This window comes from Rhea pennata, chromosome 28, assembly GCF_028389875.1.
Source record: "Rhea pennata isolate bPtePen1 chromosome 28, bPtePen1.pri, whole genome shotgun sequence".
Lineage (NCBI taxonomy): Eukaryota > Metazoa > Chordata > Aves > Rheiformes > Rheidae > Rhea > Rhea pennata.
Window position 1 is genome coordinate 485,723 of NC_084690.1, and position 24,794 is coordinate 510,516.

The window sequence follows — 24,794 nt, forward strand, 5'->3', positions numbered from 1 at the left end:
AGGGACCCGCTGCCCCACTGCGGGACACAGGGGACCCCCAGCCCCACAGCAGTGCCCAGGGACCTGCTGCCCCACTGCGGGACACAGGGGACCCCCAGCCCCACAGCAGTGCCAAGGGACCCCCTGCCCCACTGCGGAACACAGGGGACCCCTAGCCCCACAGCAGTGCCAAGGGACCCCCTGCCCCACTGCGGGACACAGGGGACCCCCAGCCCCACAGCAGTGCCAAGGGACCCCCTGCCCCACTGCAGGACACAGGGGACCCCCAGCCCCACAGCAGTGCCCAGGGACCTGCTGCCCCACTGCAGGACACAGGGGACCCCCAGCCCCACAGCAGTGCCAAGGGACCCCCTGCCCCACTGCGGGACACAGGGGACCCCCAGCCCCACAGCAGTGCCCAGGGACCTGCTGCCCCACTGCGGGACACAGGGGACCCCCAGCCCCACAGCAGTGCCAAGGGACCCCCTGCCCCACTGCGGGACACAGGGGACCCCCAGCCCCACAGCAGTGCCCAGGGACCTACTGCCCCACTGCAGGACACAGGGGACCCCCAGCCCCACAGCAGTGCCAAGGGACCCCCTGCCCCATTGCGGGACACAGGGGACCCCCAGCCCCACAGCAGTGCCAAGGGGACCCCCTGCCCCACTGCGGGACACAGGGGACCCCCAGCCCCACAGCAGTGCCCAGGGACCCGCTGCCCCACTGCGGGACACAGGGGACCCCCAGCCCCACAGCAGTGCCCAGGGACCTGCTGCCCCACTGCGGGACACAGGGGACCCCCAGCCCCACAGCAGTGCCAAGGGACCCCCTGCCCCACTGCGGGACACAGGGGACCCCCAGCCCCACAGCAGTGCCAAGGGGACACCCCCACCCCACTGTGCTACATGGGGGAGGGGAGACCCCTCAACCCCCCAAGCCAACCAGCAGCCCCCCCAGCCCTGCTGCCATCCCCAGGCTCCTGGAGGAGCACCCTACGGCCGGACAGACGGACGGAGAGCCAGCGCGGAGGTGGTGAGCCTTTATTCGGGGTGGGAGTCGGGGGGACGGGATGGGGCGCGAGGGCAGCCGCCGCCTCGGTCGCTCGGTCACTTCTTGACCTTGCCCTGGGCGGCCACGGCCTCCATGGCCTTGCGCACGGTCTCCTCGTCGCCCAGGAACTGCATGGGCTTGGTGGGCTTCAGCGCCGCGTCCAGCTCGTAGACGATGGGGATGCCCGTGGGCAGGTTGAGCTCCATGATGGCTTCGTCCGAGAGCCCTGCGGCGCGGCCGCGGGGAGGACGGGCAGAGCGGGGACGTCGGCCCGGAGCCGCCGCCACTGGCCGCCGCCGCCGCCGGGGTCGGGGGGGGGGGAAACCCGAGACGGCAAAGGGCCCCGCGCGGGGCTGGAAATAGCCATGACCTTTGAGGAGATGGAGGCTGGCGGCGGGGGAGGACACCCGCCTTCGAGGAGCCTGGAGGAGGACACCCAGCTCCGAGGTGCTTGTGGGGGGACACCCAGCTCCGAGGTGATTGGTGGGGACACCCACCTCCAAGGTGCTTGTGGGGGAGGACACCCACCTCCGAGGTGCTTGGTGGGGACACCCACCTCCAAGGTGCTTGGGGGAGGACACCCACCTCCAAGGTGCTTGTGGGGGATGACACCCAGCTCCGAGGTGCTTGGTGGGGACACCCACCTCCAAGGTGCTTGTGGGGGAGGACACCCACCTCCAAGGTGCTTGGTGGGGACACCCACCTCCGAGGTGCTTGGTGGGGACACCCACCTCCAAGGTGCTTGGGGGAGGACACCCACCTCCAAGGTGCTTGGTGGGGACACCCACCTCCAAGGTGCTTGGGGGAGGACACCCACCTCCAAGGTGCTTGTGGGGGACGACACCCACCTCCGAGGTGCTTGGGGGAGGACACCCACCTCCAAGGTGCTTGTGGGGGAGGACACCCACCTCCAAGGTGCTTGGGGGAGGACACCCACCTCTGAGGTGCTTGGTGGGGACACCCACCTCCAAGGTGCTTGTGGGGGAGGACACCCACCTCCAAGGTGCTTGGTGGGGACACCCACCTCCGACGTGGTTGGAGGAGGACACCCACCTCCAAGGTGATTGGTGGGGACACCCACCTCCGAGGTGCTTGTGGGGGAGGACACCCACACTGAGGTGCTTGGGGGGGGACACCCACCTCCGAGGTGCTGCGAGGGGGGGGAGGACACCCACCTTCGAGGTGCTTGACGATGCCGCGGAGGCTGTTCCCGTGGGCGGCGATGAGCACCCGCTTGCCGGCCTTGATCTGGGGGGCGATGTGCTCGTTCCAGAAGGGCAGCGCCCGCGCGATGGTGTCCTTGAGGCTCTCGCAGCTGGGCAGCTCGCCGGGCCGCAGCTCCGCGTAGCGCCGGTCCTGCCGGGGGGGGGGAGTGGGGGGGAGCTGCTGCGTCCCCCCGTAACCCCTCCCCCATGTCCCCTTGTCCCCCCGTGTCCCCGTTCCTCCCATTTCCCCCCCCCATCCTCAGGCCCTCACCTTCCCATTCACCCCAGATCCCCCCCGCCCCCCCCAGTCTGCCCCTGCCCCTGTCACGTCCCCGGCCAGACGTGGGTGCAGGGGTGGTGGTGCAGATGGGGCGGCGTCTAGGGGTACAGGAGGGGTGCAGGAGGGTGCAGGCAGGGATATGGGTGCAGACGGGGATGCAGGCAGGGATATAGGTGCAAGGGGGGTGCAGGCAGGGATATGGGTGTGAGGGGGGATGCAGGCAGGGATATGGGTGCAGGGGGGGTGTAGGCAGGGATATGGATGCGGGGGGGTGCAGGTAGGGATATGGGTGCGGTAGGGGGTGCAGGCAGGGATATGGGTGCAAGGGGGGTGCAGGCAGGGATATGGGTGCAGGGTGGGTGTGCAGGCAGGGATATGGGTGCGGGGAGGGTGCAGGCAGGGATATGGGTGCAGATGGGGGTGCAGGCAGGGATATGGGTGCGGGGGGGTGCAGGCAGGGATATGGGTGCGGTAGGGGGTGCAGGCAGGGATATGGGTGCGGGGGGGTGCAGGCAGGGATATGGGTGCGGGAGGGGGTGCAGGCAGGGATATGGGTGCGGGGGGGCGCAGGCAGGGATATGGGTGCGGGAGGGGGTGCAGGCAGGGATATGGGTGCAGAGGGGGGGCGCAGCGCCATGGGTTCGGGGGGGCGCGGGGGGGGGGTGGGAAGCCGGCGGCCCCCGCGCACCTTGCTGATGACCTGGTAGTACGGGTGCTGCTCGCCCATGGGCGGCGGCGGCACGTCGAAGGAGCGCCGCCACACCTTGACCTGCTCCTCGCCGTGCTGCGCCGCCGTCTGCGCCTTGTCGAGGCCCGTGAGGCCGCCGTAGTGGCGCTCGTTGAGGCGCCAGCTGCGCACCACCGGCACCCACATCTGGTCGGTGCCGTCGAGGATGAGCCAGAGGGTGCGCACGGCGCGCTTGAGCACCGACGTGTAGCAGACGTCGAAGGCGAGGCCGGCGGCGCGCAGCGCCTCGGCGCCGCGGCGCGCCTCCTCGCGGCCCCGCTCGCTGAGCTCGGCGTCGAACCAGCCGCAGAAGCGGTTCTCCTGGTTCCACGTGCTCTCGCCGTGCCGCACCAGCACGAGCCGGTGCGTCGCCATCGTCGCCGCCGTCCCCGCCGCCGTCCCCGCCGCCGCCGCCGCTTTTATAGCCGCTGGCGGCCGCCGCCCGGGGCAGAAATAGCCCCGGCGCGACGCAAATAGGCTGCGGCTCCGCTCCACCAACCCCCCCCCCCCCCCGATCCCGGGCCGGGCGCCAGGGCTGGACGGACGGACAGATGGACGGGCAGACAGATGGCCGGGCGGGCGGAAAGAGGGATGGGCAAACGGCTAAGAGAGGCGGCCGGATGGACAGATGGACGGGTGGGTGGATGGATAGATGGGCGGACGGATGGACGGACGGACGGGTGGGCAGAAAGAGGGACGGGCAAACGGCTAAGAGAGGCGGCCGGGCAGATGGACGGATGGACGGACAGATGGACGGGTGGGTAGACGGATAGATGGGTGGACGGATGGATGGACGGGTGGGCAGAAAGAGGGATGGGTAAACGGCTAAGAGAGGCGGCCAGGCAGATGGACAGATGGACAGGTGGGCAGACAGATGGACGGGTGGACGGACGGATAGACGGGCAGCCAGGCAGCTGAACGGACAAACGGACAGATGGACGGGGGGGGCACGGCCGGGCAGACGGACGGACAGATGGATGGATGGACAGACGGACAGATGGATGGGTGGGCGGACGGATAGATGGGCGACCGGGCAGATGGACGGACAGACGGATGGACGGAGGGGTGGATGGATAGACAGGCGGCTGGGCAGATGGATGGACAGACAGACAGATGTACGGGTGGGGGGATGGATAGACAGGCAGCCAGACAGATGGACGGACAGACAGATGGGGGGATGAACAGATAGATGGATGGGGGGGCAGATGAATAGACGGGCAGATGGACAGATGGATGGACAGGCGGTTGGGCAGACGGATAGGCAGGTGGACAGGTGGATGGATGGACAAATGGACGGACGGGGGGGCGGGCAGATAGACAGACAGAGGGACAAGCGTACAGACAGGCAGGCAGACGGACGGATGGACAAACAGACAGCTGGACAGGCAGGTGGACTGACGGATGGGCAGACGGACGGATAGCCAGACAGATGGACGGACAGGCCCACAGACGGATGGCCAACGGATAGTCGGGCAGATGGGCAGACGGATGGACAGAGGCACCGCTGGACGGACAAATGGAGGGACAGCTGGGCAGACAGCTGAACAGACTGACAGCCAGCTGGAGGGCTAGATGGATGGACAGACAGATGGACAAGCAGACAGACATGGATGGACAGACGGGCAGCTGGATGGACGAATTCCAATGGATGGACGGGACAGACAAACGGGCAGACAGACGGACAAAGAGATGGATGGGCGGACAGACGGCTGAATGGATGGACAGATGGAGGGATGGGCGGACAGATAGAAAGATGGACGGACAGATGGACAGGCTAGACAGAAAGATGGACAGATGGATGTGACGGATGGGCAGATGGATGGATGGACAGATGAACAGACTCATGGACAGACAGCTGGACAGTCAGCTAGATGGGCAGATGGATGGATGGACAGATGGATGGACAGAGCGCGGCACTGGGGACCCCTCACCCCGAGCAAGGAGTGCTGGGAGCTCCCTGAGTGAGAGTGCTGCAAACTGGGAGCACTGGGATTCCCCCAAGCCCAGATCCCCCTCAACTGGGAGCACTGGGATCTCCCAAACTGGGACTAGTCCAGGCTAGGAACATGGACACCACCCCCCTCACCCCCCCCACCCCGCCCCAGCTAGAAGCACTGGACTCCCCCTAAGCTCAAATCCTCTACCAAACTGGAAGCACTGGACACCCCCCCCAAATAGGAATACCCCAAACTGGGAGCACTGTGAGTACCCAGAACTGGGACCATGGGGAATCCCCCCCCCCCAAACTGGCAACACTGACACTCAGTCAAACTGGGACAACTGGCACCATTAAACTACCCAGGTTGGAATTACCTCAAACTGGGAACGCTGGGATTTCCTCAAACCCAGATCCCTCCCCAAACTGGGACTATCCTGGACTGGGACTACTGGGACACCCCTGCCAAACAGACACCCCCAAACTCAAGACTAATCCAAACTTGGACTACTGGGACCCCCCTGAAACTCAGACCCCCCCCCCAGACTGGGACTGTTGGGATCCCCCCAAACTTGGTACAATTGGGATTCCACAAACCAGTAACCCCCCCCCAAACTGGGACCACTTGGACCCCATCTCCCAAACTCCCCCCCCCAATAGTGCCTGGATGTCTCTAGTCCCCTCGAATTCAGATCTCAAACCTCTGCCCCCTGGTCCTCTCCCCCTCCCCCCACAGTGCTCCCAGTACAGCCCAGATGAGCAGTCCCAAATGCCACCTGGTGGCATGGGCCTGAAAAGCACCCTAAGGTGGGGGCGCTGCCCTTCCCCACCCCTCCCCAGCTCATCCCAAGTGCCAGCACCCACCACCCCAGTCCAGGGAGGGATCAGCTCATCCCCCCACCCCAAAATAGGCCCAGAGACCCAGCCTCCAGGGCCCTGCTGCATCTTCTGCTCCCCTTGCATCACTGCTGGCAAATCCCCCTCCTGGGGAATCAGTGCTATGTGAGCCACGTTCACTCTGAACCCTACTGAGGGCCTGGTGTGCGACCCAGCCAGGTTGCTGCAGCGACAGCCGTGAGGTGAGGAGGCAGCGCTAGGGAACCGCCGACAGCCCAGAGCTGTTCTCTGCGCCCCAGACCTGCTCCCACAGAGCATGCAGAGAGCCAGGAAGGGCCCAGTTTGGCCAGGAAAGGGCCCCATCCTCCCTCCCGCTGGGGAGGCAGCACAGGGGAACAGCCCCGGATGCCGTGACTCAGCTCCTCCAAGCCACATCTGCCCAGGAGCCACAGGCAGCTCAGCCCTGAGCAGCGCCCGAGGTCTCTTTTATCCCCTCAGAGAACACACGAGGCCCCAGGCAAGGCAGAGTTGGGGCCAAACAGCACTCAGGAGCTGTTGCTCCAGCAAAGCACCTCCAACAGCCGTGCTACAGCTGAACCGCAGCAGCTTGACACCCCACAAAATTTGGGCTTTTCCAGGTTCACACCCATCAGCGCAGCATGCCCCAGCCTGTCTCACCCGGGCAAGCAGCTGCACGCTCAACAGCCAAGCCAGGACCAAGCTCCCGCTCCCTGGCTACCCCAGAACCCACAGCCAGCTAACCACCCACGACCCAGGCGAGTACACGCGTTTCTCCAGGAAGGAGGAAAACCAGAAAGCCAGGAAGCTTCACTGTGGTTTAACTCGATTTTATTTAGACTCATAAACGTTAACTCTGCAGTCGCACTGGACTGTGAATGTGGGGGGGGGGGGGGGAAATAGAAACGCAGCAGTAAGTCAGGAGCACGAGGATTACAGGGGCTGAGTCGCACCAGGAGGCGCTAGCCCAGGCTACAGAAGGAATGGTTGGTCATTAAGACAACAGGTTTTGTTTTTGTTTTGTTTTTATGAGAGCTGCCCACAATCGGAAATGATGATCTTCTTGCTCGTTTTGCCATCTTTTGATCCGCAGCGCTCCATGGCCTCCACCACGTTCATCCCCTCCTTGACGCGGCCAAAGACTACATGCTTGCCATCCAACCTGCGGGAGGAATACAGGCTCACATCTGGCCAGCTGCCATCTTGGCACCTGCCCTGCGAGCACATCAGCGCTGCCACCCTCAGCAGGGACCTCAGCTCCCACCAGCTCTTGCACTTACCACTCAGTCTTGGCAGTGCAGATGAAGAACTGGGATCCATTTGTGTTGGGGCCAGCGTTTGCCATGGACAAGATGCCAGGACCCGTGTGCTTCAGGATGAAGTTCTCATCAGGGAACTTCTCCCCATAAATGGACTTGCCACCAGTTCCATTGTGGCGCGTGAAGTCACCACCCTGCAAAGAAGCAGCGTTGAGTCACCTGCTACCACTCAAGTAACTTGGATATCCATGAAATGGCCACATCATATCATCTCCCTCTCTCCCATCTCCTCATAAGGGGACCGAGCCTCACAGCAAGGTGGAGAGCCACTTACCTGGCACATGAACCCAGGAATGATTCTGTGGAAGCAGGACCCCTTGTAACCGAATCCTTTCTCACCAGTGCTCAGAGCACGGAAGTTTTCTGCAGATTAAGAAAATAAAACTCAAATTGCTCATTTGCCTGGAGATGAGAGAATGAGAGCTTCACACACACATATATAGTGTGTGTGTGTATAAATAACATATATTAAAAAAAAGGATGTTTAATGCAACTGCAGTGCAGTCTGTGCTGTTTTACTAACCTGCTGTCTTTGGGACCTTGTCTGCAAACAGCTGCAGAGAGAGAGAGAGAGAGAGAGAGAGAGAGAGAAGATGTTAGTCTGATCAGGGTGCAGACTGGCTGCTAAATATCAAATTTACATCCCCCCCAAGTTGAAGGATATAGCACCACACACTTAACTGCCGAGACCACTGCCCCAAACACACCTAGTCTTGGTCCACAAAGAAAAATAAAATAAAGAACAGCTCCAATATATCACCGCATGTGGGATCACTCTCGCTGTTCAGATCTGGCTGCATTGGGGAAACACCTCCAGGAAGTGGATTTTGGCTCCGAGATCACTGCAGCACAGACAGGTTCCCATTCAGATCTACAGCCCTCAGCCTTGCTCCACAGAGCATTATTACCCACCTCTTGCTTTTATCTAGAGGCAGTTGGAAACTCTGAAGCAATAAATGTGGCATCTAAACAAGTTTAAATATGCTGCATGTGTCATGAGTGGAGCAGATGCACATTTGTTCCACAAACTCGGATTAAATTAAAAACCTATTTGACTAGAGCCCTCTCGAGCAGGGCACACGACACCCCTGAATTATTTCGGGCAGAGCTGAGGAAGCCTGGAGTTATCTGCAGAGCCAGATGTTAGCTACATGGGGACCATGCTGCAGCTGCAGCCTTGCAAGAGGAGAGGCCTCTCGCATTCGCACGCAGGCTCTGCAGTGGAGCAGCTGCGGCAGCAGAGGCAGTTCCTGGAGTGCAGTCCCCAATTGTGCCAGACATGCTTCACATCCCTCAGGTCCCGTTTCGCAGGGCGCTAAATGCTTACGCAGGGAAATCCTAAAGGGATCAGGTTCCCCCCGGCTTTTGCCGCCCACCCCTCCTTTCACAGGAAATGCTGCAAGCAGAACAGGCACTAAAAATCCTTTGCAGGAGGCCCGATTTATTAGGCAGAAGAGCCTTCACCCAAACGCAGCCTGTCTGAAGGGTTACATAGAGCTGCTGCCCGGGGAGCCCTATCCGCCCTGAACGGAGCGGAAAGGGGTAGTGACCCTGCTAGGAGAGGCACAGACAAAATGGCGGCCCCAGGCAGAAGCACCCTCCTGCCAGGCAGAATCGGACTCCGAACTGTTCACCTGCGACTCCTGAATAGAGGATTGATGGCTCAACAAGGACAGCTCAAAGCTTCCCAGGAAGCGCTGCCACAGGCTACGAGCCAACGCCTGGCACGGCGGCCTTCACAGCACACCAGGAATTCAGGGTGGCATCCAAGCGCCATGCCTCTAGGTGACAGTGGCCAATTAGGACTACAGCAAAGCGGGGAGAAGGCTGGCAGTCGCCAGCACGTTTGAGCTGGCAAGGCAGACGCTGCGGTTTTCAGATGGCATCAGGGTTCGCACTTCAGTTTTCCCGGAGGGTGACAAGTCGCAGCGCTCTTTGCAGGAGGCCGCAAGCTCTACAGTAGCATTTGGCACCCTCCTCCTCTAGCCGCGGAGGAGCTTTACGGGTTAGCTAAGGCGCCGCCGGTGCCGGGCGGACGCATCCCCGCCACACCTCAGCTCGTTCCGAGGCATCTTCCACAGGCCCCCCAAACCCGAGGGCGTTATCCGAGCGGGGCTGATGCCTGGTGGCGCGTAGGCTCCTTTGTTCCATCTCGCTCCCGAAGCGAGGGGCCTTTCAGAACCAAAACCCACCCCCCGCCCCGCAAGGGCGCAAGGAGCAGCCACCTCCCCCACGCGCGGGCCCCAGACCCGCGTCCCCAGCGCGCACGTGCCGAGCTCAGGCCGGCCCACGGCGCCGCCGCGGGCTGCGGCCCCGCACGCTGCAGCGGGCCCGCCGAGCGGACGAGGCCGGCAGGCGCCGAAAAGCCTCGTCGGGCGAGCTGGGGACCCCCGCGGGGGCTCCGGAGCCCCGCAGCAAAGCGGAGGGGGCGGCCAGGGAGGAGGTCGCGCCCCCAGCGGCGGCGGCAGCAGCCCCCAGCCCTCATCACCGAGGCGGCGGTGGTGGGAAGCAGCGGAGAGGCGCTGCCGAGGCCGCCCGGGGCAGCGAGGCGGGGCGCGGCGCTGCCCTCGGCGCCATGCGCGTCCCCGGGCCGCAGCGCGGGAACCGCGGCCGCGCCACGTGGAGGCGGCGCGCGCCCCCCTCCCCCGGCGCCCCCTCCCCTTCCCCCCCCCCCCCCCGCGCAGGCGCAGTGGCCGCCGCGGCCCCTCACTCCCCCCCCCCCTCCCGCCACCGAAATGGCTCCGCTCTCCCCTCACGCCCCGGCGAGGAAATGGCGCCGCCTCCGCCGCGGCGCCCCCCCCACCTCGAAGGTGACGCGGCCCAGGGGCTCGCCGTTGGCGGTGATGTCGAAGAAGACGACGGGGTTGGCCATGGCGGGAGGCGCAGCGGCGGGAAGGGGGAAGAGGAGGGAGCAGAGCTCGGTGCGGCGGCGGCGACGGGGCCTCGACGACGAGCGCGGCGCAGCGGAAAGAGAACGGCCGCCCGCCGCCCTTATATACGGCCGCGAGCGTCCCGCCTCCCGCGCGGCGCTGGCCAGTCGCCGCCCGCAACGTCACGGAGCGACGGAGCGGGCGGCCAATCGGCGGAGCCTCATTGAAAAGAAAAAAGGAGAGGAGGGGGCGAAGCGGGGGGGGGGCGGTGCGCGGGGCTCGCGCGGGCCCGCCGGGCGCGCAGGGAGGGGCGCGCATGCGCGGTGGCGAGCAAAGGGGAGGCGGGGGGTGGGGGGCGATGTGGGGCTAGCGGTGGGGCTCGGGCGGGGGGCAGCAGGGGCTGGGGGAGGTGGCGTGTGGGGCCAGGATGGGGGCCAGGGCGTGGCTGTGGGGCGCCATGCTGGATGTGGACCCGGGATAGGGGGCTGGGAGGTGTGGGGCTGGGGAGTCTCGGGCTGGTTTGCGAGGCTGAGGCGGGAGGTGCGGGGCTGGCGTTGTGGGGTGTGAGGTGTGGGGCTGAGATGGGAGGTGGGGGGCTGGGGCATAATGGCAGTTGGGGGGCTGCGACAGGGGGCTTCAGTCATGGGGCTGGGGCCTGAGCTCCTGTGGGGCTGAGCAGGGCCGCGGCGGGTGTGGGGCTGCAGGACAAGGAAGGGGCCGTGGGGTAGGGCCGCAGGCCGCCGCGGAGGTTAGCGGTCACGCCGCAAGGCCTGGAGCTGGGGCAGCGGGGGATCCCCACGGCACCCGCCCCACAGTGAGGGGGGCACCCGCGGCTGGAGAGAGGCCGGGTGCAATCCCCCCTCCCCGGCTTTCCTCCCCGCCGCCGCAGCTTCCCCCCCCGCCGTCTCTTCCGTGCCGGCTGCGACGCCTCCGGCGGAGCCCGGCGTGCCGGGCAGGGCTGCGGCGCTGCAGCTGCGCCGGGGTTTTTCCATCCTCCGCGCCCGGCGTTTCAGTTTGTGCCGGGCCTTTATTTATTTATTTATTTATTTATTCTTTTCTTTCCTTTTTTTTTTTTTTTTTTTTTGCGCCGCTGGAAGCTGACTCAGAGCCGTGTTTGGGGAGCGCGGCCGCCTGCCCACACGCTGTTATGGCTAATTTGGGCTGCGAGCCGGTTCGGGGTGGGGGGAGGAGGAAGGACCTGCAGCTTCTGCTCTGAGCGCGAAGAGCTGCTTTAATCACTGAATGTTATTAATAATAATTAATCACCAGTGCGTGGGGCTAGGGGGAAGAGAGGGCCCTTTTCTCTGCGAATACCTGCATTAATGAGGCTTGCCGCCACGGTGCCCCGCTCTGCAAAGAGATCTTGCCCCCTGCGACCTGGTGCTGCTGCCAGAAATTTCCAGGAGGCTCCGTGCGGGTTCCCGCGGCTTGGCGGAAAACCCCCCGGGAGGCAGCGCGCCGTGGCCGGGGGAGCTCGGCGGGCGCCCAGCAGCCCCTCCGCGGCCTCGCCAGAGGGGAGACGAGCGGCACGGAGAGGAGAAACCCCGGAGAGCTGGCAGCGCCGGGCCCCGGAGGAGAGCAAATGGAGCCACGCTGGTCCCGGCGGGGCGTTTTGGCTCCGGGCAGCAGCATCAAGCTGTGCCGGGAAGCGTGAGTGGCACCGGGGGCATCTTGCCCGCTGCCGGGAGCGGGAAGAGCTGTTCCCGGCACTGCAGCGCAGCCCGGGGAGCGCGGCCCCGCGGCAGGCGTCACCGGGACGGCCGCGTCCCGCCGGGTGTCTCCCGCCGGGCACGCGTCCTATCTAATCCAGCCGCCGGACTTCGGAGCCGCTCTGCGGTGGCCAGAGACGCCGGGGCCGGTCCTGTTGCGGCGGCGGCAGTGGCGCTGGGCTCCCGCCAACGTTAATGGTTCACCCGAGGGTAGGGGCTGCAGCGGCACCCGAGTACGGCGCCTCCGGCAAAATGCGGGCGGTTTTCCATGGCGCTCGGCTCCCCGGCCGCCCCGCGGTTAATGATTGACGGAGCGCAGGCACGGTTCGCTGCCCCGCCACGATAAGCTTTGGCAACGGGGCAGCGCCGGGAAGTGCAGGGGGGACAGGATTCAGCTGGGCCCCCGGCCCTGATTCGCGACCCTCCTGCCACGGGAGTTCAGCGCAGGGCTGCGTCGGCACCCGAAGGAGTGGGAGCCGTGCCGGGGGGCCGCGGGGGTCCGTGCCACCGCCGCCGCCTCGTGCTCGCGCGCTACCAGGCCTCCTGCCAGCGACTAGCGCGAGCCCCACCAAAAAGAAATCCTTTAATAGAGAGCGATAATGAAACGATACACGAGAACTAAACAGAGTCATCGGCACTCGGACACACGACTCCGGCACGGACGGCCCGGCTGGGGCCGCCAGGGAGGAGAGGGGAAAGGGGCTCGGCCGGGCGGGCACGGGGCCCTCAGGCACCGCCCGGCACGTGGGGGTGGGGGGACATTTCCGTTTGGTGCAGTAAAATCAACCCTCTGGCGCTAGTGCGCGCTGGCTGGGCCCGGGGGAAGGGGTTTGGGGCGGGGAGGGTCCCGCGGGGTGGCGGCCGGGATGGGCGTCGCACCGTGGGGCTGGCGTGGCCCCCGTGGAATGGTTTATATTACAAACTAAAGAAGCGTATGCACATTTATACAGGGAGTGGGGAGCTGGTGGTGGGGGGGACGTGGGCCGGGGCGGGGGGCGCCCGGAGCAATGCACTTGCCTTTAAATACACGGGGAGGGGTGGAGGAGGCAGTAGTGTTTCTACACTATGTACAGCGTTGTGCTTCTCGGGACCCGGCGGCGCTGGAGCCGAGTCCGTCCATCCGGCCGCCCCCGCTCGCCGGCTGGAGGAAGGAGCAGGGAGCTGCCGCCGCGGAGAGGCGGCGCGGGAGCTTCCCGGGACGCCCTGGCCCGTCTCTGCCCGCGCTGGCGGGGGGAAGAGGGGAGAGGCGGGAGGGGGGCGAGACCTCGGGGTGCCCGCCGCGGCTGCGGCCCAGGGCCGGCGGGGGGGACCGTGCCCGGCGCGGGACGGGCGCGCAGGGCCGCGCTCGACGAGGACGGCTCAGTTGTTCTCGAAGAGGGAGAGCAGGTCGTCGTTGCTGCTGCTGGGGAGGTCGGGGGGACCCAGGTAGGAGAGCAGCTCGTCGGGGTTCGTCAGCTCGGGCAGCAGCTGTGGGAGAAGGCGGCATGTTCATGCCCGGCCCCGGCGCTGTGCCGCGAGCGCGCCACGGCCCGGCTTCGCCGCCGCTACCTACCATCAGCGGCCGGCGCAGCCCCTGCCCGCCCCGGGGTGCCCGCGGCCAGCCCGGCGCTGCCGTACTTACGTCGAGGGCGGGCTCCGGCCCGTCTGCGGTCCCAGCCATGCCCGGCTGCCCCACCATGCCCGGCCCGGGGTTGAAGGCGAGGTCGGCAGCGTGCGCGGGCCCCCCCGGCGCGCCCTGGCCCAGGGGGGGCCGCGCCGGCGCGCTCCGGTGATGCAGCGGCTGCGCCGGCTGGGCGCCCAGGGACGGGTTGTGCAGTCCCTGCTGCACGGGGGGGTGCGAAGAGTCCATCCGGGCCGACGGCGGCAGCTGCGGGGGTAAAAGCGTGGCCCTGAGACCCTCCGTCCCCGTCCCACTGCCCCGGCGACGCGGCTGGGGGCTGCACCCCTCGGGCTGCCCTGTGCCCATCCCCTGCTCCCCGAGCCCGGCTGACCTGTCCAGGGAGAGGGGGCGCGGGTGGCTTTTCGGGGGTCAGGAGGCTGCTGGGAATGTCTGACTGGTAGGAGATGGGGGGCGGCCCCGGCGTGAACTCGTTCAGCGTCGGCGTGCCAGGGTTGCCAGGAGGGAACGACTCCGGGAAACTCCCGGGTCCAGAAAAGTTGGAACCTGCAAGATTAAAAGGAGGTGGTCAGGGAGGCGCCGGTGGCACCGGGGGTCCGCCGCCACCCCTGTCCCATGGGTGCCCTCATACCCTGGGTGCCGTAGTCGGCGGCGGTGCCCGTGGGTGGGGGAGGCAGGGCCGGGAAAGGTGAGGACCCGGGGCCCAGGGCCGCGATCATCTCCATGATGTTGGGCAGCACCATGTGCGTGGGGCTCATGGTCCGGCAACGTTTCAGCACGGGCCCATCCTGCTCCTCTTTGACATGGATGTCAGGCTTGATGGGGACGGGCTTCCAGCTGCACGTCGGGTCGATGGTGATCTCCTCGTAGTCCGAGCTGGGGGTGATGGGGGCACCTCAGAGCGGGCGCGGGGCTCTCGGCCTCCCTCACCCGGGCACAGCCCTGCCTCGCAGCCCCGCGTGTCCCTGGGACGGGGCACCGCGGGGCCAAGCGGCGTCCGACGCGGCGACTCAGACTTGGGCACTTACTTTTGAATGTAGATCAGGATGCCCAGCATGTACTGGTCCACCTCGAGCCCCTCCAGCAGGGCTGTCTTACTGCGGGCGGGAAAAAGCAGGGTGAGAAAAGTGCTGCCGCCGCTCACCTGCTGCGGGCGAGGGAACGGAGGCCCGGCCAGGGCACGGGGGCCGTGCTCACTTGCAGACGGGACACCGCCACGTCCCCCTCTCGCAGTTGAGCTGCAGGTAGGACTCCAGGTCGAAGCACTGCAAGGGAGAGCGAGCGTTGAGCCACGCGACGGGCGTGGGGGGCGCCACGCCGGCCCCCGGCCCCCCCTCCCTCCATACCTGTATGTGCCGGCAGTCGTGGCCCCTGGCGGGCAGCTGGATCCTCCGGAAGGTGATGGGACATTTGAGGGACACCTTGATGGCCGTCTGCTCCACCCCGTCCTCGCCATTGGGCCCCGGGGTGCCCGGGATGGTGCCGCTGCTGAAGTTACGCTTGACTAAGGGGGAGGACAAAAGCAATGGAGGGTCCATAAAGGGGCACCGGAGGAGAACACGCCGGCCACGGCGGCGCCCAGAGCTCCCAACAAGGGCACCTCGTCTCTCCCCGCCCGCTGAGGGACCCAGGCGTCCGGGCGGGCTGGCCGCGCTACTCACTTTTGGTGATGCAGTGCTCGGCGGGCAGCAGGCGCTTCTTGATGAGGCCCTGCAGCACCGAGCGCACCGAGGGCCGGTGCACCAGCTGCAGCACGAAGAGGTGCGACTGCGGAGAGGCGAGAGGCGGGCTGAGACGGCGGCGCCCGTGCCGCAGCCCCCACCCCCCCACCCCCCTCCGCCGCCGGCCCCCAACTCACGCAGCAGCAGGCGGTGACGGTGATCTGGATGGTGTTCCTGCCGGGCTGGCACACGTGCTTCAGGTAGAGGGGCTTGTGGGACGTCTTGTTGTCGCCGCGCTCGATGGTGAGCGGCGTGGCGTTGACGCTCACCTGCACCGAGGCCGGCCAGTTGGTGTTCATCTGCCGGTCCTCGTGGTGGTAGCACTTGAACTGCAGCTCCAGGTCGGGCCTGGCGGGCGACAGAGAGGGGGTGGTGGGCGCCGCGGGGCGCGCCGGGGGGTGCCGCGGGGTGGGAGGGGGGGAGGCACCACCGCCTCGCCTCACCTCATCATGAGGGTCTTGTAGACGGAGTCGCGGAGCTGGAAGACGTGGTTGCTGACGGCCAGGTTGTGCTGCAGGCGGAAGGGCTCGAGCACCACGCCGTCGCGCACGGGGAAGGTGAGGCGCAGCTCCTCGCCCGGCGCCCCGCCTGCTGCGGGGCCGTCAGCCGAAGGGGGGGGGGGAGCCCCGCCTCCAGGAGCCCCGCCCCCAGGAGCCCCGCCCCCGCGCGGGAAGCCCCTCCCACTCCCACGGGCCCCACCCCCTTCCATGGTGAAAGCCCCTCCCAGTTAGGGCCCTGCCCCTATGCAGGCAGCTCCCTCCCACTCCTGGAGGCCCCACCCCTGTGATGAAGCCCCGCCCACTCAAGGCCACGCCCCCGCTCTGGCAGTATGCCCCACCCACTTCGAGACCCCCGCCCTCCTGGGGCCCCGCCCACTCCTTGAGGCCCCACCCCTATGCAGGAAGCCCCTCCCACTCCTCAAAGCCCCACCTCCATAAGAGAAGCCCTTCCTGCTCCTAGAGGCCCCACCCCCTGCAACAAGCCCCTCCCACTGCCTCACTCCACCCCCCCTCTATCACCCCCTCATTGGGCAGCACCTATGAGGCTCCACCCCTCCTAGCTGCCATGGCCACGCCCCCTCACCTGGAAGCCCCACCCTCTCCTTAGACCCCTCCCCTTTCAGCCACCACAGACCAGCCCCCCGCCCTTAAAAGGGCCACAGTCGAGGGGGTTCCAGGCCTGCTGCAGGTGGGCCCACGACAGGGGCTCAGCTCCGCGCACCCCTGGCTGTGACCACAGGGGGTTCGGGGCAGCGCCCAGGGCCCTTACCCGAGGGCGACGGGTGCAGGGAGTTCATGCTGGGCTTGATGTCCGGCAGGAAGGGCGACTTGACGTCCTGGCCCGGCGACATGTAGGGCGGGATGCTGCTCCCTGGCGTCATGGGCGGTGTGGGGTTCCCGGGCAGGGGTGAGCTGGGGTATCCCGGCATTGACCTTCCCGGCTGCAGAGACACCGAGCACCATCACCATGCGGGGCGAGGAGCGGGCACGGGACCCGTGTTGCGGCGAGCGAGCCGGAATGTCCTCCGCCGCAAGGGACGCTGGCAACGGTCACCCCCGCGGCAGTGCCAAGACTCACCCCGTTCATGGCAGCCTGGCTGTAGGTGCTGAAGTTGGCGCTCTGCCCATTGAACTGGTCGGCAGGCTGGGAAAAAAGAAACCGGGATCAGACACGCAGAAAACACTCGTGTCTTCAGCACCCGCGGGAGATGCCAAGCACCCCCCGCTTCTCACCCCCGCCCCAGCCATCCTCCCCAGCCCCATCTACCTTGTAATAGGGCCCGGCGTTGCCCGAGGTGGAGAGGTACTGGCCCATGCCCTGCTGCATCCTGTGGCCGGGGTAGGATGGGGATGGCGCCGAGGGCTGGGGGGCACTGGGAGCATACTGGGCCCCGGTGGCGGGGTACTGCCCGCCCTGGAGGTATTGCTGCGCCGGGTAAGCCTGCGAGGCCGAGACGAGAGCGTCAGCGCGGGGAAGGTGCCTCGCCGGCGCGGGCCTGGGCGCCCCGGCGCTCACCTCGTTCGAATACGTTCGCTTGACGCCTTGGCGCGGGAGCTGCTGGCTCTGCGGGGGGCCGGGGTAGGCGTGCTGGGGCATCCTCTGGCCGCCGTACAGGGCGTTCATGCTGGGCGCCCGCGCGGGGCTCATGTTCATGGGCGACAGGCCGGAGGGCCCCATGACACCCGCCATGCCCGCCGGGTTCATGCCGGCAGGCACGGCGGGGCCGCGGGGCCCCGAGTGCGGCAGGAACTGGCTGTTGAAGGGCTGCCCGGCTCCCATCTGCGGCGAGGAGACGCGGGTGGTCAAAGCCCCACGCTCGAGCCGGAGCCAGCCACCGAGGCCGCCCCCGCCGCGGCTCTTACCGCTCCGTACTGGCTCAGCTCCTGGCTCTGCTTCTCCTGCAGCGCCGCCACCGTTGCCGTGGCTGTGGCCGTGGCGGTGGCGGCGGCCGCAGCCACGGCGGCGGCCGCTGCCGCCTGCGTGAAGTCGGTGGGGGGCCGCCCGGCGTGCGAGGGCAGCCCCATGCCGCCGGGTCCGTTGGGGCTGCCAGGGTAGCTGGAGATGAAAAGAGAGGGAAGGAGGAAACAGCTGCTCCGGGTCCCCGGAGTCGGGAGCCCCTGTCGCGACGGCGGGCGGCCGCGGCGGCGTCCTTACCTGGCGCCGAAGCCCGGTGCGCCTGGCGTAGGAGCCTCGGCCGTAGACGCTTTGCTGCACGTAGCCCTTCCCCGGCGCCCCCTCGGCAAAGGGCTGCTGGCCCATGAACTGCGGCGAGTTCATGCCCGAGCTGGTGCCGGCCATGCCGGGAAGCAGCGGGGTGCTGGAGCCGTTCCCCCCGGGACCCATGGGGTTGCCGAAAACCTAGGCGAAGGGGACGAGGCAAGGAAGGAGGTGAGACGGCGCGGACTGCGGCGGCGGTGGCAGCGGCGTGGGACCAGCGGAGGCCGGGGGTACCTGGCTCTGCGAGGTGTTGCTGACGCCCCAAACGGTTGGTTACCACGGAAAGGGATCCTGCGGGCTGGTTAGTGCTCGGTTGCCAAGGAACTGCCTCGTATGCAAATGAACCATCACTAAAAAGCAAAACAACTTAATTAAAAAGGCGGCGGAAGGGGAGGAAGGCCACCACGGCCCCGGTGGCAGGAGCCAGGGTGGCTCGGGGAGGCAGCGGCAGTGGCCGCGTGGGCCCTGGCCCGGCGGCCCGCGGGGCGGCACTCACCCGTGCGGCGTGGGCGGCAGGGACGGTTTCATGGGGTTCATGGAGCTCATCGGCGGCGGGCAGGAGCGGCGGGCGCAGGCTGGGCCTTCCGTGGCCGCGGCAGGCGCAGCGCCGGCTGGCGGGACAGCGTCCCCGGGGCTGCGGGAGGCAGGGGCGTTAGCAGGGGACAAGGCGAGCACGGCGGCGGGACGGGCACCGCGGCGGCGGGGGGCGTCTCTGACCCCCCCCTTCCCACCCACCCCAGCTCCTGGCAGCGCCCTTCGCTGTGGCAGAGCGCGGACCCAGGTGTCCGGGCGGCGCGCGGCTCCCTCCCGGCGGCGTCCCCGCACGGGGACAGCCACGTCAGGCCCCGTTTCCGCCAGCCCCCTGGGGTCCCCCGAGATGCCCCCCACTCCAGTGCCTCCCCAGGGTCGCTCTTCCCCGCGCGTAGGGCGCCTGGTGCTCCTGAGCGCCCGCCGCCCGCCCACCCACCCACCTGCGCTGTCACCACAGCCCTCCAAAAATCCCGCGCCGGGCACCACGCGTGCTGCCGCCGTGGCCTTTCCCCGGTGCCCACGCAGCGGGGGGAAACCGCAGGGACTTCCCATGCCAGCTCAGGCGAGGTGCCAGCAGCGGGGACGGGGCGAGGGCGAGACGAAGCTCTCTCGGCCGCGGCCCCCTGCCCACGGCGCTGCCCGGGGTATTTCCAACTGGGCCGTGGCAGCCCGGGCGCTTTCGGTTCCCTCCGGACCTCACGCCACCACGAGGACGGAGCCACGGGACGGGGACGCCCTGGCGATGCACCGGGGTCCCTGCGGCACCATCGGTACCTGGCGCTGCGGTGCTGAACCCAGGGGTCCGGGCTCGCCGCCGCAGCCTGGTTCCCCTGCGGCGGGTGGGGTTCCCATGGGTGCTGGCACCCGGCGCCCTGCCACAGACCGGGCGTTACACCAACCCGGGCTGGAGCTGCCCAGAGCCTGACCCAGTTCCCCAGTGAACTATTTCCACCACGCGCCAGCGCCGATCGCCCCCGGGCAGCGGGCGCTGCACCCACAGGGTGCCACGGACCCAACCCGGGGGAACGGGGCACCCACGACGATGCCACGTCCCGCGGCCACTTCGGGCTGCTGACAGCCGCGACGTGGAGGGGGGCTGGCCACGGTGCCCCTCGGGGCTCACCGGCTGCCTGGCCATGGCACAGAGGCGGGGACAAGCCCCACGGGTGACCCAGTGGGGAGGCCGGGTGCTGGGTAAGGTGCCATGGTGGCACGAGCCACCTGGGGAAGGGACAGGGGCACCAGTCAGGTCCCCAAAACTGTTCTCTGTCCCTGAGTGATGTGGACTTAGAACTGCTGTGACAGCAGGCACCCCCCTCCCCAGGTACCCAAGGGCTGTGGATTTGGTGGCATCGCTGTGACAGCAGCTCCCTGTCCCTGGTCCCCCAGGGCCATAGGTTTGGTGGCACCGTTGTGACAGCAGCCCCCTGTCCCTAATCCCCGAGGGCCATGGGTTTGGTGGCACTGCTGTGACAGCAGCCCCCTCGTCCTGGGTCCCCCAGGGCCGTGAGTTTGGTGGCACTGCTGTCACAACAGCCCCTGTCTCTCGTCCCCAAGGGCCGTAGGTTTGGTGGCACCACTGTGACAGCGGCCCCCCTCGTCCCGGGTCCCCCAGGGCCGTGGGTTTGGTGGCACCATTGTGACAGCAGCCCCCCGTCCCGGGTGCCCCAGGGCCGTGGGTTTGGTGGCACCGCTGTGACAGCAGCCCCCCCGTCCTGGGTCCCCGAGGGCCGTGAGTTTGGTGGCACTCCTGTCACAGCAGCCTCCTGTCCTAGGTCCCTGAGGGACGTGGGCATGATGGTACTGTCCTGACAGCAGCTCCCTGTATCATGTCCCCAAGGGCCGTGGGTTTGGTGGCACTGCTGTGACAGCAGCCCTCTGCCCCAGGTCCCCGAGGGCCGTGGCCATGGTGGCAGTAATGTGACAACAGCATCCCTCCCCTGGGTCCCCAAAGGCCGCGGGCAGAGTGTCACTGCCATGCCAGCAGCCCCCCGGCCTGGGTCCCCAAGGGATGTAGACACGGTCATGCAGCCGTGACAGCGGCCCCCCGTCCCGGGTCCCCCAGGGCCGTGGGTTTGGCGGCACCGCTGTGACAGCAGCCCTCCATGCCAGGTCCCCCAGGGCCGTGGGTTTGGCAGCACCGCTGTGACAGCAGCCCCCTGTCCCGGGTCCCCCAGGGCCGTGGGCTTCGCGGCACCGCTGTGACAGCAGCCCCTGTGACGGGTCCCCCAGGGCCGTGGGTTTGGCGGCACCACTGTGACAGCAGCCCCCTGTCCCGGGTCCCCCAGGGCCGTGGGTTTGGCGGCACCGCCGTGACAGCAGCCCCCTGTCCCGGGTCCCCCAGGGCCGTGGGTTTGGCGGCACCGCCGTGACAGCAGCCCCCTGTCCCGGGTCCCCCAGGGCCGTGGGTTTGGCGGCACCGCCGTGACAGCAGCCCCCTGTCCCGGGTCCCCCAGGGCCGTGGGTTTGGCGGCACCGCCGTGACAGCAGCTCCCTGTCCCGGGTCCCCCCGGGCCGTGGGTTTGGCGGCACCGCCGTGACAGCAGCCCCCTGTCCCGGATCCCCCCGAGCCGTGGGTTTGGCGGCACCGCCGTGACAGCAGCCCCCCGTCCCGGGTCCCCCAGGGCCGTGGGTTTGGCGGCACCGCCGTGATAGCAGCCCCCCGTCCCGGGTCCCCCCGGGCCGTGGGACACCGCTGCGACAGGGGCCGAGGCCCAGGCCGCGGTGACACCCGGCTGCGGTGACAACCCCCGGCCCAGCGACTCCCCCCCGGCGGGAGCCGCGCGGCCGCCGACACCTCGTAACGGGAAACCCCGCGGCCGGTGACAGCCCCGCGATGGGAACCCCGGCCGCGGCGACACCCGGGCCGGAGGCCTGAGGCCGGTGACACCCCGGCGCCGGGATCCCCAAGGCCCCGCGCCGGAGCCGCCCGCGGAAAGCCCCGGCCGCGGCCGCGCCGCCCCCGCCCCGGCCGCCCCCCGCCGCGTCGCCATGGCAACCGCCCTCCCGCCGCCCCGGGCAGGGGGCCGGGGCGGTTTCCAGCGGCGGCGGCGCCGCGGCCTCCGGCGCTGCCCGCACTCACCGTCGCGAACGGCCCAAAATGGCCCTGGCGGCGCCGTGCCCGCGCGGCTGCGCGGAAGCTGCGCGGGATTTTCAGCCCGCGCGCAGCCCCGGTTCCATGGTGCGGCGGCGGCGGCGGCGGCGGGGGGCGGCGGAGCGGCGCGAGCGCAGCCGGCCGGGCAGGGCCGAACCGAGCCGAGCCGAGCCGGGCCGGGCCGGGCCGAGCCGCGCCGCGCCGGGCCGAGCCGCGCCGCGCCGTGTCCGCGCCGCCGCGCGCCGCGCACAATGGAGCCGCGAGCTCATCAGTATGCAGGGGCGGGCCGCGGCCCCCCCGCGCGCGGCGGCAGGCGCGGGCAGCCGAGCGCCGAGCGCGCGAGCGGCGCGGGGGCGGGAGGGGGCTGGCGGGGAGCGTGAGGCGCGCGCGCGCGAGGGGGGTGCGCGCGTGACGGGGCGTGAGAGGGAGGGGGAGAGACAGAGAGAGAGAGACAGGGCGTGTGTGACTGTGTGTGTGTGAAACTGTGTGTGTGTGTGAGAGAGAGAGACAGGGCGTGTGTAACAGGGTGTGTGTGAGAGAGAGAGAGGGGCAGGGTGCGTGTGTGAAACTGTGTGTGTGAGAGAGAGAAAGACAGGGCGTGTGTGACCGCGCACACACGCGTGTGTGTGTGTGAGAGAGAGGGGGGCAGGGTGTGTGTGACAGGGCGCGCGCGCGCGTGTGTGTGTGTGTGTGTGTGTGTGTGTGTGTGTGTGGGAGAGAGAGAGAGACAGGGCGTGTGTGACCATGCGCATGTGTGGGAAACAGTGTGTGTGTGTGAGAGAGACGGTGTGTGTGACAGGGTGTGACAGGGCTTGTGTGACCGTGCATGCGCTTGTGTGAAACACTGCGTGTGAGAGAGGGTGTGTGGGACCGCGTGCACATGTGTTTGTGTGAAACATTGTGTGTGAGAGAGGGTGTGTGTGACAATGTGTGTGTGAAACTGTGAGAGAAGCAGGGTGTGTGTGACAGGGTGTGTGTGTGTGACTGTCTCTGTGTGAGATGTGGTCTGTGTGACGGTGTGTGTATGTGTGATCGGGTGTGTATGAGATGGGGTGTGTGTGTGAGAGAGGATTTGTGTGTGAATGTGCGTATGTGATGGTGTGTGTGTGGCAGGATGGGTGTGACAGGGTGTGAGGGTGTGTGCATGTGTGTGACAGGATGTGTGTGTGACAGGGTGAATGTGTGGCACAGGAGTGTGCCCGCATGTGTATGATGGTGTGTGTGCATGAGTGTGTGCATGTGTGATGGGTTGTGTGTATGTGACAAGGGCATGCATGAGAGGGGGTGTGTATGCCAGCATGTGTGTGAGGGTGTGTGATGGGGGTGTGTGCATGACAGGTGTTTGTGACTGTGTGTGAGGGGTGTGTGTGACAGTTGGACACATGTGATGGTGTGGGGTTATGTGTGTGAGTGGTTGTATGGGTGAAGGGTTGTACAGTGTGTGTGTGTGCCTCTACCAGTGGGTGAGACAGGGTATTCCTGTGACTGCATGTGGGGGGGGTGTATGACTGTGCCTGTGCAGGTGTGTGTGATGGTGTGTGTGTATGACTGCATGTGAGGGGTTGTATGTGCAAGGGTGTATATGTATGTGTATCAGTGGGGAGTGAGAGGATCATGTGGATGAGGGGTTGTATGTGTGAGCCATATGCGGACAATATGTGACTTTGAGAGGCGTGTGTGCATGACAGCATATGTATGACTGTGAGGGGTGTTGTGTGCATGAAGGTGTGTGTGATTGTGCGTGGCCATGAGGTGAATGGCAGTATGTGACTGCCTGTGGCATTGTGTATGACTGTGTTGATGCTGCGTGCGGTTGAATGTGTGCAAGGGGGAGTTGAGACCATGACAACTGTATGTGTGACTATGGGGTTGGGACTGTGTGTGTGACAGTGGGACTGTGCAACAATCTGACAATGCATGTATGTGACTGAGAGACCATATTTGACAGTGTGTGCAACTGTCAGGTTGTGTGCATGACTGAGCATGTGTGAGGGGTTGTGTGACCATGTGATGGGTTGCATTTGTACATGTGTGGCAGCTTGTGAGGGAGGTATGACTGTGACAGATCATGAGATGGTCAATGCCAACTGCATGGGTGTGACAGTGTGACTAAGAAGTGTTGCATGTTTATCAGGCGTATATACACCTGGGTGACAGCTGCGCAAGAGGTTGCAGTGACAGCATGACAGTGCACAAGGGTGTGCGTGTGCAACTGTGCACAGAGGCCTGCGCCTGGCCATTTGCAGGTGCGGGACAGGTTGTCCCCGGCGCGCTGGGGGGGGGTCGCGGCCACACCGCAGGAAGGAAGCTGGCAGGGAGGGCCCAGCCAGGACGTGACTCAGCTGGGGGAGCCGCTGCTCAGCCCTTCCGGCAGGCACCCCGCTGCCGCCAACGCCTGCGGGGCCCAGAGCTGCCCTGCAACAGGCGCACTGGGCCAGGAACACAGGTTTGGGGGCACAGGCAGAGCTGTGGGGGCGGTGCGTGGGGCAGCCCGCCGAGGCAGGAGAGCAGAGGCGGCCAGCTCCTTCCTCTGAGCCAGGGAATTTCCCTTTTTTAAAAAAGGAAGGGAGACAAACATGGGCAGCACAACACTGCTGCAACTGGGACAAACTGGGATGGGGGGGGAAGGGGGAGGAAGGGGGCAAAGCCCAGCGCACACTGCTGCCCCCGCGACGAGACCCCCAAGCAGGGGACCACAGGGCCTCTTCAAGGCTGAGGCAGCAAAAAAATCAAATCAAATCAAACCAAACCAAACCAAACAAGACCCTGCGCTCCTGGGGCAGAAAGCTGAGCTTGGCAGTGGAGCCCGCGGGCGAGGCGAACCGCACCTAGGCTCGCTGCCGACGGGGGCCGGCCCCACGGATGGACAAGGACTCCAGGCGCCAGCGTTTAGTTTACAAGGTCTGTAGTTAAGGACGGAGACAGGAGGCGAGCGAGAGACAGACAGACAGAGAGCCGAGAGCATGCTGCAGCGGCCACGCGGCGGCTTAGGCTAGGTCCTTGAAGGCGTCCAGGTTGAAGGCTGTGTCGAGGAGCCGCTGCAGCTCGGTCAAGTGGGTCTTCTTGTTGCCGGTGGCGGGGGCAGCGGCGGGCTCCCGTCCCGCGTACCTGCGGCAGAGAAGGGAAGACGGGTCAGTGGGATGCGGCGCGGAAGGAAGCGCCAGCTGCAGCCTCGGCCCCAA

General features: G+C 66.9%; 5 protein-coding genes across 6 annotated transcripts in view; all 5 read right to left on the bottom strand.

Annotated features, from left to right (window-relative positions):
* The window catches only part of MYL7 (myosin light chain 7), an 82,814-nt gene extending 73,420 nt beyond the window's left edge, over positions 1-9,394 (bottom strand). The window contains exon 1 of the mRNA XM_062596827.1: positions 9,390-9,394. Coding sequence (XP_062452811.1) covers positions 9,390-9,392 — 3 coding nt within the window. The 5' untranslated portion in view covers positions 9,393-9,394. The remainder of the gene's footprint in view (positions 1-9,389) is intronic.
* PGAM2 (phosphoglycerate mutase 2) lies at positions 1,005-3,616 on the bottom strand. Its single transcript, XM_062596882.1, has 3 exons — positions 3,203-3,616; positions 2,205-2,385; positions 1,005-1,255 (listed from the first exon to the last, which is right to left on the bottom strand). Exons 1-3 carry the CDS (start codon positions 3,614-3,616, stop codon positions 1,086-1,088), a joined length of 765 nt encoding a protein of 254 aa, XP_062452866.1. The 3' UTR covers positions 1,005-1,085.
* On the bottom strand, positions 6,847-10,329 carry PPIA (peptidylprolyl isomerase A). The gene is made up of 5 exons (XM_062596832.1): positions 10,155-10,329; positions 7,875-7,905; positions 7,626-7,714; positions 7,313-7,485; positions 6,847-7,194 (listed from the first exon to the last, which is right to left on the bottom strand). The coding sequence occupies exons 1-5, from the start codon at positions 10,221-10,223 to the stop codon at positions 7,059-7,061; spliced, it is 498 nt and encodes a 165-aa protein (XP_062452816.1). The 5' UTR covers positions 10,224-10,329; the 3' UTR covers positions 6,847-7,058.
* A 2,170-nt stretch (positions 10,330-12,499) lies between these two features.
* ZMIZ2 (zinc finger MIZ-type containing 2) lies at positions 12,500-24,577 on the bottom strand. The gene is given in 21 exon segments (XM_062596812.1): positions 12,500-13,397; positions 13,552-13,797; positions 13,922-14,094; positions 14,180-14,424; positions 14,577-14,645; positions 14,746-14,813; positions 14,895-15,052; positions 15,210-15,315; positions 15,407-15,617; positions 15,713-15,857; positions 16,539-16,710; positions 16,848-16,913; positions 17,037-17,210; positions 17,286-17,549; positions 17,633-17,825; positions 17,925-17,950; positions 17,952-18,128; positions 18,222-18,257; positions 18,259-18,337; positions 18,484-18,621; positions 24,441-24,577. Coding segments are annotated over 21 exon segments (2,991 nt in total). The 3' UTR covers positions 12,500-13,289.
* The window catches only part of OGDH (oxoglutarate dehydrogenase), a 40,487-nt gene continuing 40,193 nt past the window's right edge, over positions 24,501-24,794 (bottom strand). For both annotated transcript variants that reach the window (XM_062596810.1, XM_062596811.1), the window contains one exon: positions 24,501-24,720. In XM_062596810.1, coding sequence (XP_062452794.1) covers positions 24,600-24,720 — 121 coding nt within the window. In that variant the 3' untranslated portion in view covers positions 24,501-24,599. The remainder of the gene's footprint in view (positions 24,721-24,794) is intronic.

Bases quoted from the DNA above. Each gene is read 5' to 3' on its own strand.
- PGAM2 (XM_062596882.1), bottom strand. From the start codon at position 3,616: ATGGCGACGCACCGGCTCGTGCTGGTGCGGCACGGCGAGAGCACGTGG. The intron at 2,386-3,202 runs GTGCGCGGGGGC...CCCCCCCGGCAG, and splicing joins ACTACCAGGTCATCAGCAAG to GACCGGCGCTACGCGGAGCT. The intron at 1,256-2,204 runs GTGGGTGTCCTC...GCCGCGCCGCAG, and splicing joins CATCGTCAAGCACCTCGAAG to GGCTCTCGGACGAAGCCATC.
- PPIA (XM_062596832.1), bottom strand. From the start codon at position 10,223: ATGGCCAACCCCGTCGTCTTCTTCGACATCACCGCCAACGGCGAGCCC. The intron at 7,715-7,874 runs GTTAGTAAAACA...CTTAATCTGCAG, and splicing joins CAAGGTCCCAAAGACAGCAG to AAAACTTCCGTGCTCTGAGC. The intron at 7,486-7,625 runs GTAAGTGGCTCT...GCTTCTTTGCAG, and splicing joins TTCCTGGGTTCATGTGCCAG to GGTGGTGACTTCACGCGCCA.